This window comes from Daucus carota, chromosome 2 (assembly GCF_001625215.2).
Source record: "Daucus carota subsp. sativus chromosome 2, DH1 v3.0, whole genome shotgun sequence".
Taxonomy (NCBI): Eukaryota; Viridiplantae; Streptophyta; class Magnoliopsida; order Apiales; family Apiaceae; genus Daucus; species Daucus carota.
Genome location: NC_030382.2, coordinates 47,345,723 through 47,358,946, shown reverse-complemented (window position 1 = coordinate 47,358,946; position 13,224 = coordinate 47,345,723). Strand labels below are relative to the sequence as shown.

Below are 13,224 nucleotides of genomic sequence, written 5' to 3'. Positions count from 1 at the left end.
TACTTTGTTTTAGTCGGAAAACCTCAATTTCCCCAGATTTCTCACTAACCGCTACACTCTTATTTCCGATGATCACTCGTCATCATCACCCAACTCAATGGAACTACATCCAGCTTCCTTCACTCCCCGAGATTGATATTCATGGTTGTCCACCATCTTTCCTCTTATCGTCTGCATCGTTTGAAGGCAAGGTGTACGACCTGCAACAGCATAAGTACTTGAAAGAACTATAGAATCTGCAGGGTGTTCACCATAGTTATCCTCCAGTGCTTTCTTCACACTTTTCCCCAGATCAACATTCCCATAGACTCTGCATGCTGCAAGTAATGCACGCCATGCAGTCGCGTCGCTCTTAATAGGCAAACTCTTGATTAGATTATGTGCTTCCTCCAGCAATCCTGCTCGACCAAAGAGATCGATCATGCATCCATAATGCTCAACCTTTGGTTTCAAGCCATAGTCTTGAATCATCATCTTAAAAAAACTTGTTCCTTCAGTTATCAGCCCCCCGTGGCTACAAGCGCTTAAAACTGCCAAGAAAGTGACTTCATTATGTCTAAATCCCTCCTTTGCCATTTGATAAAATATCAAAATGGCATCTTTTGCCTCCCCATGCATCCCATAGCCCAAAATCATTGCAGTCCAAGATTTCACATCTTTGCTTACCATTTTCTTGAAAACATTAACAGCCTCCCCGAGTAAACCACATTTGCAATACATGTCCAACAAAGCTGTGCCCAGAACTGCATCTAGTACTAGCTGCTGCTGATCCACATATTCATGAACGCATTTCCCTACTGCAAGAGCTCCAGAGGCCGCACAAGAAGAAAGTAACCCTGCCAATGTCGAAGAATTGGCCTTCACACCTCTGTGTTTCATCAGTCCTAACAGACTTAACGCTTCTTCCAGCAATCCATTCTTGGCGTACCCATCCACCAAACAATTCCACAAGACAACATCTTTTACATCAACTTCATCAAAAGCTCTCCGTCCAGAATCCATTTTTCCAATTCTCCCATACATACCAACCAAAGCAGTCACCACGTTACAATCAAAACAAAACCCGCGCTTGATACAATAACCATGAACACACTCTCCTCCCCAACCATCCCCAATCTCACCTACAGCCGACAAAACACTCAACATAGTACTCCCCCCAATCCTAACACCTTCAAACAACATCCTCTCAAACAAACCCCAAACAACATCAGGCCTCGACACATAAACATACCCCCCCATCAAAACATTCCACGAAACCAAATCCCTCCCCACAGAAAACTCATCAAACAACACGCGTGCATCCTCAATTCTTCGACAAACACAATACAATTGCAAAACAGTATTCCTCACATTACCAAACACAACATTCCCAGTTTTCACAGCAACTGAATGAACAGCACATCCATTCTTAACATCAAACAATCGAGCACAAGATTTAACAACAGACACCAAACTAAACTCATCTAACAACACACCAACAGCCCTCATGTAATTAAAAAGTACAAGTGCTTGATCAGGGTAATCACTGACAGAATAGCATCTAAGCATGGTATTAAACATAAACACATTTGGGGTTTGAATACATTTAAAAATAGATGAAGCATAATATACATTAGTAATAGAAGAAGCAAGAAGCTTGCTTACTGGGAAGGCTACAAGGTCTAAGCCATTCTTGATCATACAGCCATGTATTTGAGTTATTTCTGAAGTATTTTTACAATTATTTAGCAGAAAAATCAAGTCTTGACAAGAATAAGTTGAAGAAAAGTGAATAGCAAAAATGGGTTTTGGGTTAATTTTCAAATTTTGCTTCAGAGATGAAGCAATTGTTGATATCATGAGAAATGAGCCCTCGCGCCAAAATTTAATTGAACTTGTGGGTTTTATTAGTTTGTAAAGTCGGTGATTAATCACGATTAATCACTAATTAATCCATGTTCCGTAACTCGCCGAACTGATAAAATCTCCGATTAATCACTGATCAATCCAATTAATCCCTGATTAATCCTTGTTCCGCTCACCGATTAAGTCTGATTCTCACTTTTTACAACACTAGTTTGTAACGTAAAATCTAAATTCTAACATTTGTATTTCACTTCAACTGGGCCGAATGCTAGAAGCACAAAAAACCGTAAGTCAAGGATTCAAGATTGGGCTTTTGAAGATGGTCTCATCGAACATAATCATACGTTTTTTGTGTGCCAAATTTAACATAATCATGCGTTAAATACTTAAATCTAGTCAAGTTCTAGTTAAAAATATAATAAATAGACATAATTTATAATTTTGTATATTTAAAGTTATAATCAGTGTTACAGAAATCGGGAATCGGACCTAATCGGCTGAGCTACCGATTAGGGATTAATCGGAAATCGGGGATTAATCGGATTTATTTTAATATTAAAATATTATTTAATATTTAGTTATTATTATATTAGCTATTTGGTAACTAATATATTTACTATATTCATAAACTTTATAATTACTCATATTTAAAATAATATAGTATTTTAATTCTAATAATTTATCATATATACTTCAATTAAGAAATATATATAAGGATTAATCGGATTTTAGAAATCGGATCGGTGGCCGACCTTGCATAGGATTAATCGGGGATTAATCGGTTAAATCATGGATTTTTAGAACCCTGGTTATAATAGGAAAAAGAGTCTAAGTAATGGGCGGTTTTGAGAAAATATATGATTGTTTAAAATTTAAATTTAGTGAAGGTTAAATATATCTTCATAATTGATTTCAGGCATTAATTTTGGCCTAAAACTGGGAAAAAAAAGTTTCGTAGTGATTAGTGATATTTTCGGCCAGAATGAAGAAGATAAAATTCTTCATCCATTAGACTATGCAAGTGTGCTTAAAGGAAATTTTGATTGAAAAGATGCAGGGAAAGGGTTGTTATATACATTTTGCTTTGGTGAGCTGCTAAACCTGAAATTAAATTGCTTTGGTGAGCTGCTAAACCTGAAATTAAATTAGTAGTATATTAAAATATGCTAGGACTACATGAATAGTTGAGACTGCAACAACGTATAATAGTTGGCAGCCTCATCTTCGAGCTCCCACAGTCCATCACAAAATAATGATGAGCTCTGTTTACAATCGTCATCTACACCGTTACAATCTTCATCACTAGTGCCACTTCTCGCCGTCCGATCAACCCCTGCATCATTCGGTAACCCAAGCTCATCATCAGAAGCTTCTAGAAGGTGCCTTATGACACTCTCCTTGTCATCATCTCCAATACTGTCTTCCTTTTCTGCCACTGAGTATGAGCATGGGTTCCAATCTTCTGTGCTGGGGTCTACCAGAAGTGTCTGGTGGTCCCCGTGTGGGTCGGAGAAAAGCTCTTGTTGGAGGGTGGAGAAGAAGAGTGACAAGTCTTGAGAGGAAACTACAGTTTCCTCTTCTTCTTGTTCAAGAAAAGAAACAAGTGCATGCTGTTTGTTTTCGGTATTATTATATGACTTGTGAAGCTTTGCTTCTCTGTTCTCGTCAAAATCTTGAATATCAATTCCTTCTTCTTCTCTGTGACGTTTAGCAAGTGTTCCGGCCATGTTGTAATGAGATAGCTATGCACAGAGAGATGGAGAGAGGGAGACGAGGAGAGAGATAAGAAATGAGGAGTGTTTATATAGGGAGGAACATGGAGTCCGGTCAAATTGAGTAACGTGAAAAGTGTTGCATTGGCTAATTAGTAATTTCAATGCATAAAAGAATATTTCCATTTATTATGTGTTTGTAATTTTATAGGACAAAAACTATAAAGAAATTTAAGTAATTTAATATTAGCGAAAAAAGAGCACAAGAAAACCATTTAGAAAAGTCTCTTTAGTTATTGCTTACAAGCAATGATCAGCCATTATAAATATAATACATATTAAATATTTAAATAACAATTTAATAATTTAAGTGAATGGCGTTTGCACAGACAAAGGGAGATTGTCTGGAGGGAAGCAAAAGAGAGTTATTGGGGACATGATTTATTTTGCTTTTGGGACATGGGAATGGTCCCTGAGTTGCTACTCCCAACTCATCCATTACCAGATTCATTAATTTATTAATATATTATTTTTATATATTCTGGTGGAATAAAAATAATTAGGTAAAGAATAGGCTTTTGAGCGACCTGGTTTGTACTTTAGAAAAGCATGCCCACCTTCCCAATTACATTACATGCATCATCAAGATAATACAATCAGTGGAAGATTAATATTGGGAAACGTATCAAATTAAATCTTTATGCAGCTTTAAAAATATTTTTAACTTTCTTTTCGATAACTCAAAATTAATCTCTTCGTTGAAAAAATATGAACGTTTGATTGTTTTTATCTAGTTTTATCATGAATTTGTACAAAATAAATATAAAAACTATCTTCCAAACCAGTGACAACTCATACAAGCCCATCCCGGATGTTTGGTATATGATGGGTAATGAGTATTGAATGGCATGTATACAGATTCTATCCATACTGGGAAACGGCTACAGGCTTCAGCTTTGGATTTGTGGAAGTGTGGAACTGCACGTAGCTCAGGGGCAGAACTGATGAAATAAGACTAGAGATGTGGATAAGATAGGCAATTTCAGCATCTCAACGATCTGAGACGTGACAATAATATTCTTCTGCACTGGTTTTTTTTATAACAAAATATGTGTCCTTTTCGATTTTTAAAACAAAATTTGAATATATTTGAATAAGTATCATTGGACCATAAATTTGATATTTGACTAGTATATGTGTACACACCATTCAATTTAGTTCATTGTAATAATAACAAGATAACCTCAAATAACATTGTTTAAAATATATCATTTTTTCGAAAAAACATTTAAAAGAGGATAGATGAAGTATATTAAATAATAAATTTTACTTATCATATTGTGATAATAATTACTCTTATATTTCTAGAATATAATATCGACATAGATTTTACATTGAAAACTGAAGTGATCAACTAAATTAAAACAAATTTTATTTATAAAGTGAACATGTAAATTGAAATAGTGAAAGTATTATATAAATAAAGTTAATATATATTTTGGTACATGTATTAAAAAAACCTTATGCATAATAACATGTTTTTAGTTATTTACATATATTTAATAAAATTTAGATAATTTATAATAATACGTGTTTATTAAAAAAATTGTATGATCCTGTGGTAATTGATGCGTGCACTTTCAATTTAGTTTGTGAACTTAATTTAAACACCGGGAACTAAATCACTAATCACATGTAATCGCATCTAACATGACAGCCAAATTATTCAAATCCAGGAGGGACACATGGGACGACTTTGATGATGCTCCTTGATGCCTTCAAGGACTTGGTCGCTAATTATCCTAAACCAATCAATCTGTATTCAGGTTAGGGGCCATTATTAGTCCATTTCAGTATTAGTTATAACACATCACAATAACGACCATTTTCATAAATTTTAATTTCCCTTCAATAATACTGTCTTGTCGCATCATCGTATGCATTATGTATATACTTCATCGATTAAATTTGGAACTCGTATGATTCCCTATTTAAGAACAAGATAGTACAGAGAAGACAATATCAAAACTAATTTTGATTTTATCAATCAGATATTATGTATGAATTTGAAATAAACGTAACTCATACTCAATTTCAAAACACCCTTAACGAAATGTCCCGTTAAATCAATAATTACTCCCGATTTTTAATCTTGACTACCTTGCTGCACAGCCACTTGTGGGATTATATAATCGAAATGATGCTGGATTCGATGAAACTGTTGGTATTCAGCTACTTTAATTATTTGATTCTGATGTGTAATTAACAAAGGTATTTTCTAGGGTGTGCCAAGGGCACACAATAGTACTTAACTCCGATAAAAATAACTCATTTTAATTGGTGTGTGAATAATAAATGTGAATGGCTCCCCCTGCATTCACATCAAACTCCACCAATCAAACTAGCCAAATACTGTAGTAGTAAGAGCAAGTCCAAGAGATGCCCTATATCATGTTTTAAGTTATAATTTAGGGCAACTGATGAAAAAACTTGATCCAACAGTGTCCTAGTGATGCCTTATATCACTGGGACAAACTCATAAAACCCTATTTTTAGGGCACATCTCTCCTTGCCCTATCCTATTTTTTATTATAAATTCTCATGAACACTCTCTTTCTCTCTCTACTTTTATGTTATGCTTTAATGATGAAAGAAAGTTTTTAATAATAAAATATTATACATATTGTGAGAATAAGGCACCTTGTTGGAGTTCAATTTGGTAAAACATGTCCTAAATCACTAGGACATAATATTTTATATTATATTTAGGGTTTTCACTAGGACACTATTGGACTTGCTCTAATAATTTAAGGCCAAGATTGAGATTTCCACTTGTTCAAAGATGCTTTACGAGCTGGCCGATCAAATCTCCACCTCCATAAATTTACGCCAATGAACACGGGGAAAAATGATTTCATTAGGAACCCTATCTAAGTATTTTGAGTTCCCTTGTTAAATTTTGTTTTCCACCGTTAACGTCTACTTCCGCTATATAAATCATGTTGACTTTTCTTGATAGTGTTGGAAACGCATCTACTATATTATTTTTATTAATCAAGATTAACACATTCTCTCTATTGTAGGAGGTGATAGGCTGATAGCTAAAGTAAAGTTTTATTCCCCTTGCATCATTCCACTGTCTCCGCTCGGATATAGTAGTTAAAAATAATACTACCTCCATCCCAAATTAGATGGTCTAGTTGACTTTGAACACGTAATTTTAGGTGCATTCCCGTCTACTTCCGAAATTTATTTTTTTATTTTTTCTTTTGTAAATAAAAATTTCATATTTAAATATTTATTTGCAAAAATAAAATTTTAAAAATAAATCATGTAGCTATGCGGTCAATGAACCTTAAATTGTGTGCCCAACGTCAACGGGGCCATCTAATTTGGGATGGAGGGAGTAATTTATAACTCATTTAATATGATAAATGTTCAATTTAAATATATATTTAATAATTTTGTATTATACATGATTTATTACTAAAAATATAATAATAAAAATGAATTTCATTTTAGTTTTTCTTTACTTTGCAACATTTTAGTTCCTCTTCTTTCCTCTTGGAGTTGTAATACAACATTTTAGTTTTTCTTTACTTTGCAATTACCAGGTACTCCCTCTGTCCCATTTTAACTGATGTTTGACTTTTTAGCACGTATATTAAGATGTAAAAAAATAATATCTACCCTCAATAAAATAATTCAATTCTTATATCAAATAAAAGTTTAGGTTCTAAACTAAATTTTATAAAAAATTATTATGTTTAGATGTGATTTTTTTAACATCTTAAAATACGTGTAAAAAAGTCAAAAGCAGTTAAAATGGGACGGAGGGAATAATTGTTATGCTAAACACAGACACAGGTGACAACTACACAGTCATTCTGTAAGCTTCTGAGTCCTGATTAGAGCATATAGATCCATAAATGGATTTCAAGTTATGCTAATATTTCACCAGATGACGCGCAACAAACATACAGTACCAACAAGTGTCTAGTTGACAGGAATCAATATGTAATCAACAAGTGTCTAGTTAACAGGAATCAATACGTAAACATGAGTATATGGCGAGTTAATCACATCATTTTAAAGGTATCTTAATATCCTCACAAAGTGCTACCAAGTATTAAGATCCAGGCTAATTTAACCATTATGTTACAATGGCACTCAAGCGATCAGCAGCTTATATTTGCCGGGACACTGCAGTTACAGCTTACAAGGGAATATCTGTGTCAGTCAGAAACTAAAGCCAAAATCATCACATAATAACATCCATGCAAGTTAAGAGTCAAGTCCACTACACATGCACACAAGTTAGTTTGAGCAAAAAGCAAAGCATCTTGTAGCAAATAGAATCTTCCACCACAATAGATAAACCAACCCAAAATGTTTGCTACAAGAATACATTCAAGCAAACTAGAATACATAAAAAATAAGAGATCAAACATGTTGAGATCTTCGCAGGCCAACACACAAGCGAATTGCCTACTTTAATTTTCAGTTTCAAGATAAATATAAAAACACCCAGACAAGCCTTCAAGCAAATAAATCTGCTTGACTGCTTTAGACCTTATAAAATGCTATAAAGCTCTTAAAATTGTGGAATGCATTTCAGTTTCAAAATCTAGATCCAAAAAGATCAACAAAGATTATAGCTCAAAATCTATATCCACATTGCTGCTCCTAAACTACACAATCTTCCCCAACGCCAAATTTCAATTCAGTGGTATATCCTATAGATCTTTTCAATAGGGGAGACTTAATTAACCATTCCCTTTACATTAGGTCTTTAGGGGCATCAGTTCAGCTTACTTCAAAAAGGTTTTGCAATAGCTCGACTTACATACACATAAAAACACAAAGTGCAGGGTATTACCTCTTATACAAATAGTAATAGTCTAATAGATATTCCTATAATGGTTTGATTTAAAATTTGATATCCCCCATCCTAAAAAAAACCCTTTTATATGCATTACACAAAAACTTGTCAATTGTCAATAAATCAAAAGAAGATAATGAATAATATTTTTCTATGTCCTTTTCAAAAAAAAATAAATAATATTTTTCTATGTCGATTACTTGGTTTACCAATGGTTTGCTTGTTACAGCTCACTAGTAGCCTTCACAGAAGGCGTGCTAAGCTTCTTAAACAAAATATACAAAAGTTCAAATTTTAAAAGCATTTTGCAAACCACGTAACCACCGCCTAGATTTATGCAAAAAAGTAAACTCAAGCGTAGCGTTACAAAAACATAGTCATAAAAAAAGAGTGATATAGTGATAATTGGAACGGTTACGGTCCGCGGAAAATATTGGCATACAAAAGTTAAATTTTTAAAAAGCATTGTGCATACCATGTGTCCGCCTAGCTTTAATTAAAAAAGAAAATCAAGGCTCAAGCATAGCATCACAAAAAAAACATAGCGACAGAAAAAAGAACGTGATGTTGGATGATTGCAACGGTTACGGCTGGCAGATAACATTGTCACATGTTTATCGCAATGAACCAAGAATTCTAAAATGTCTTTTGTTTTTTTACCTCAAATAAGAAAAAAATATATGTTAGCAACTTAACATCCTCTTGCATCATAAATACAGCCTTAATATTTGAATATCCGACAACCTCCATCCCAAATTTCATAAATAGCGTCACTAATTCTTAATATAGTAAATTTAGTAACTAAATATGTTAAAGCTGTGCATAATCCACGCAAAGGAGAGACAATGCAGGCATGCAGCTTGAGGAGAGAGAATATCAGGTTCAAAACCGAAATCTTAACACCACTGGCCCATAAGCAGTACATACGGTATGCTAAAGCTAGAAAGATGACCAACCTTACACAATTCTACATTCTCATTTACTTGAATACACAGAAAAACATCTGAACTCTTTTTTTTATACTGTTGCAAAATTTATTGCATTATCTTCCTTTAAGTTGCAACTAATTTAACACACAATCCCATCATCCCCCACGCCGACAATAAGCAGGAATGGAACTATATAGAGTTAATAACTATAAAGATAATGTTATTGTGATCATAGAGATGCAGATAAAAAGAGATAAAAAAGATGAACAAAAAGCAAGTAAATAGATGATCAAATAAAAGCTTTAATCTGACAACAGATATAGATAGAATGTAACACTTGTTGATGCGCAAATCGCAGCCACTGAAGCAAGAAAATTTACCACAATTCTTGTAATCTATTCCAAAACAACTAGGAGTGATTTACTTCAAATTGTTACAATGGACAAATACTCCAGGAAGTAAATTTTTTCATAATTACTGATAAAAGCTTCTGCAAGAAAGAAAACTAAAACCAGCTTAAAATGCATTATCTGAAAGTTACCATAATCTCTTATCTTTATCCAATCTCACACATACAATTCACAACAATGCGGTCTCTGAGAATAGGGGGCACTGAAAATTTAATGGAAGATAACTTATACCGAAGTCAAAAATTAACACAAGAACTCTTTAAATAAAAAAACATTCTGTCAATTCTCGAGTCAATCTAATATCCTCCAATAAAAAAGACAATTATAAGTGAAAAAAAGCATTTAAGATATAAAAAAAATTGGGACAATTTACCAATTAGCAATAACACTGTTCCCATGTAGAAATCACCGACCTTGTACAGCACACTGATCAGAATGGAGCAGAAGGTACAAAGTTTAGCATCCCATCACTGCACAATTGTATACAAAACTACCACATTGCTTGCGACCAAGCAAATTCCATTGAGGGGGTCCATCCTTTGGAGCCCATGCATTAATTTCTATAAATCCTTCACCTGCTGCTCTAGGCCCTCCTATTACTATAAGGCGGTCACCACATGCCCTAAATGCCAATCCCCAGCCATTCATAGAATCTGCCCTTTCAGGCAACCTTCCAACAGTTTCCCAGATTCTCCTGTTCTTATCATACTTCCGCACTTCCATCTCTGCATAATTTGCAGCATACAATTCATTATCTACTACCGCCACAAGAGGGGGAGCATCAGCTGTAACAGGCATCCCAATCTCCCCATCTGGACGAGTCCTTGCAGGAGACATGTTAGGTATTTCAGTCCAAATTCTAGTTTGTAAATCATATTCCTCCCCGCAAGTTAGAAGCTTTGAATCACTGCCTCCAATCCCACCTATCACATAAAATTTCCCATCCATAAAAACAGCTGAACACATTTTCCTTGTTTTGTTCATGTTTGGAAGTGCTTCCCAGGTTCCTAACTCTGAATTGTAAAGCTCCGCAACACTCAGGGCATTGCCAGATAAATCACAACCACCAGCTAAAATAGCAATTTCCCCAACACTGGCAGACCCAAACAGGCATCTTGGAAAATTCATTTTCATTCCAGATGACCAAGTGTTGGTTAATAAACTGTATTTAAATATGAAAAGAGATGAAAAGACTTTTCCAAACACGAGGAGCTCAGTGCCAACAGCTAGAGACTCCTTATCTGAAAACATGAAGCATTCATCAGAAGTCATTGTTGGTAATCGCATCCAACGGCGAGAAGTAGGATCAAAAGCTTCCCACCCAAGTAGTTGACAAGAAAAATAAACCCAGTGTTCAATAACACCATTCTGTCGTCTCAGTCTATAAAGCTCACCACTGCGGATTAACTCACGAAAGCTTTTATTCAAAGATGCTAGGGCACCATAATCAGATCTGGAGGACCGAATAAGTGCGCTAATTGAGTTGTCTCGGCCAATGGAATGAATAAGAGAGCTTGTATCTGAATTATCGCCAGCATGACGTTGATTACCAGACTGGTCAACAGGGATCATGGAAACTTCTTGTGTTGTTGAAGCTAAGTCTAAGCTGTTATAAGCATCCAGTTGCTTAGGCAGCTTTCTAGCTCCAACTTCATCATCTTCATTAGATTCTAGAAGTCGTTTCCCATGCTGAATTTCAATCTTCTCCATCCGGTAGTTCATGCAATCCCAGCTGTTTTCCCTGTCGCAGCTTCTTGAAAATCTCCTTGAAACCAGAAACGATTGTTCCTCCAACATATTTTCTTGATTATTCTCAGATGACAACACTATTCCAACCTCAGTCAATCTTCTTGGATCTTGCTCTCCTTTACTATCGCCGCCAAAATAAACCATGAATGATCACGAATGGAAACACGACTTGCCAAAAAATCTTCTATCTATATTCAGATAGTCAATAATCAAAATATGATAATAAGAACAAAACATACAACAAAATCGAATACACTCATTCTTATGAAAAAAGATTCTCTCAAAAAATGAAGCAGACTTCATTACTGTCAGATGCAGAAAAAAAGGCTAGACTTATGACAACCACACTGAAATACATGAATCAAAAGCTTAACAATCCTGATCAAAAGTCTATCTGATAAAAATTTAATCTTTACATATTATACCATGAGCAACAAGTCAAAAGGATTTGATGATAAGAACCCATATTCAAACTTTCACAAAGCTTAAATCTTTTGATCACCAAAACCATCAAATACCCAAATCAGATCTCACTAATTCAGATCAAGAAATTCAACAAGCAAACCAAACCACATAATCAAGAAATGAAACCATCTAATCACAAGATCTACACACATGAATTATAATGAGATTGAGTAGCAAGAAAACATATGAAATACATAATATAATAACCAAGAAACTGACTTACAGATTGGATAAGAGGAAAGATGGAAACTTTTATGGACTTTTATGTCTAACAACTTATTTCTTTCTATCTATATCTCTGTCTCTACATGTATGTATGTGTATGAGAGTACTTTTCCTCTAATTATAAGGGTGTGTGTTTGTGGTTTCTGTTATAAGCATTTGAGCTGAAAGAAAGAGAAATGGGTTGTGCTTTTTTATCTTTCTCAGCAAATCAATCAAATGATTTTTAGTGCAGATTTTGGGAGGAAGGAGAAGTGTATGGGAGTCCCTTTAATTTATTTTTTAATTTATTATATTTTTTTTGAAACCAATTAAATTATTATATTTAATCGATTTTATATTATGTTGTATCTTATCCAATAGTATTGAAAATTTTGGCAGTTGTACAAATAAATGGAATTAACACTACGTATGATAATTATTATAAATAAATGATTGCAAAAAAAAAATTAGAGAATAGAGTTCATTTATTTTAAAATGTACCAACAGGCTGATTAAATTACTCATAATATTTATAAATAAATTATATCTGTAGGCCAGGGATTGGTCAACTGCTATAAGTTCAACTCTATTAATTTCAATTTACTAAAAGTACGATTACCAGCATGTTTTTTTGGCAAATCGTTGATGCATAAAATGGAAAGCATTAAAAACTAAATTTGGTTTTTATTGTCCAGACTTGATTGGAATAATTACAAACCTTTATTTTTTATTAAGTCTATTTTTTATTAAGTCGATGCTCCAGAGTTGCAATTCAACTAAACGACTGTTGTAATATAAATCTAGGGGTTATTTATACAATTAAAATATTTATATTAAATAATTATAAAAATTATGATTGACACATAATTCTAATTTGCCTGTCATTGGATGATTGCATACCTTTGGTTTAGACTTTCATATCCTGCGATGAAACCATCTCCTACTTTACATATTGTTTGCATCAATGTTTTATTCAAGATTACTCTGCTATATTAATTGCTACTCTTTCGAACACTCCAGAATATCAT

The 13,224-nt window shown here is 33.9% G+C and overlaps 3 protein-coding genes across 3 annotated transcripts; all 3 read right to left on the bottom strand.

Annotated features, from left to right (window-relative positions):
* Window positions 1–68: 68 nt before the first annotated feature.
* On the bottom strand, window positions 69–2,023 carry LOC108209851 (pentatricopeptide repeat-containing protein At1g26900, mitochondrial). Its single transcript, XM_017381002.2, has one exon. It carries the CDS (start codon window positions 1,837–1,839, stop codon window positions 73–75), a length of 1,767 nt encoding a protein of 588 aa, XP_017236491.1. The 5' UTR covers window positions 1,840–2,023; the 3' UTR covers window positions 69–72.
* A 957-nt stretch (window positions 2,024–2,980) lies between these two features.
* On the bottom strand, window positions 2,981–3,743 carry LOC108208055 (uncharacterized). Its single transcript, XM_017378530.2, has one exon. The coding sequence runs from the start codon at window positions 3,570–3,572 to the stop codon at window positions 3,018–3,020; it is 555 nt and encodes a 184-aa protein (XP_017234019.1). The 5' UTR covers window positions 3,573–3,743; the 3' UTR covers window positions 2,981–3,017.
* Window positions 3,744–10,021: 6,278 nt separating this feature from the next.
* Window positions 10,022–12,445, bottom strand: LOC108205730 (F-box/kelch-repeat protein At1g26930). The gene is made up of 2 exons (XM_017375770.2): window positions 12,216–12,445; window positions 10,022–11,715 (listed from the first exon to the last, which is right to left on the bottom strand). Exon 2 carries the CDS (start codon window positions 11,669–11,671, stop codon window positions 10,235–10,237), a length of 1,437 nt encoding a protein of 478 aa, XP_017231259.1. The 5' UTR covers window positions 11,672–11,715; window positions 12,216–12,445; the 3' UTR covers window positions 10,022–10,234.
* Window positions 12,446–13,224: the final 779 nt, after the last annotated feature.

Bases quoted from the DNA above. Each gene is read 5' to 3' on its own strand.
- LOC108208055 (XM_017378530.2), bottom strand. From the start codon at position 3,572: ATGGCCGGAACACTTGCTAAACGTCACAGAGAAGAAGAAGGAATTGAT.
- LOC108209851 (XM_017381002.2), bottom strand. From the start codon at position 1,839: ATGATATCAACAATTGCTTCATCTCTGAAGCAAAATTTGAAAATTAAC.
- LOC108205730 (XM_017375770.2), bottom strand. From the start codon at position 11,671: ATGGTTTATTTTGGCGGCGATAGTAAAGGAGAGCAAGATCCAAGAAGA.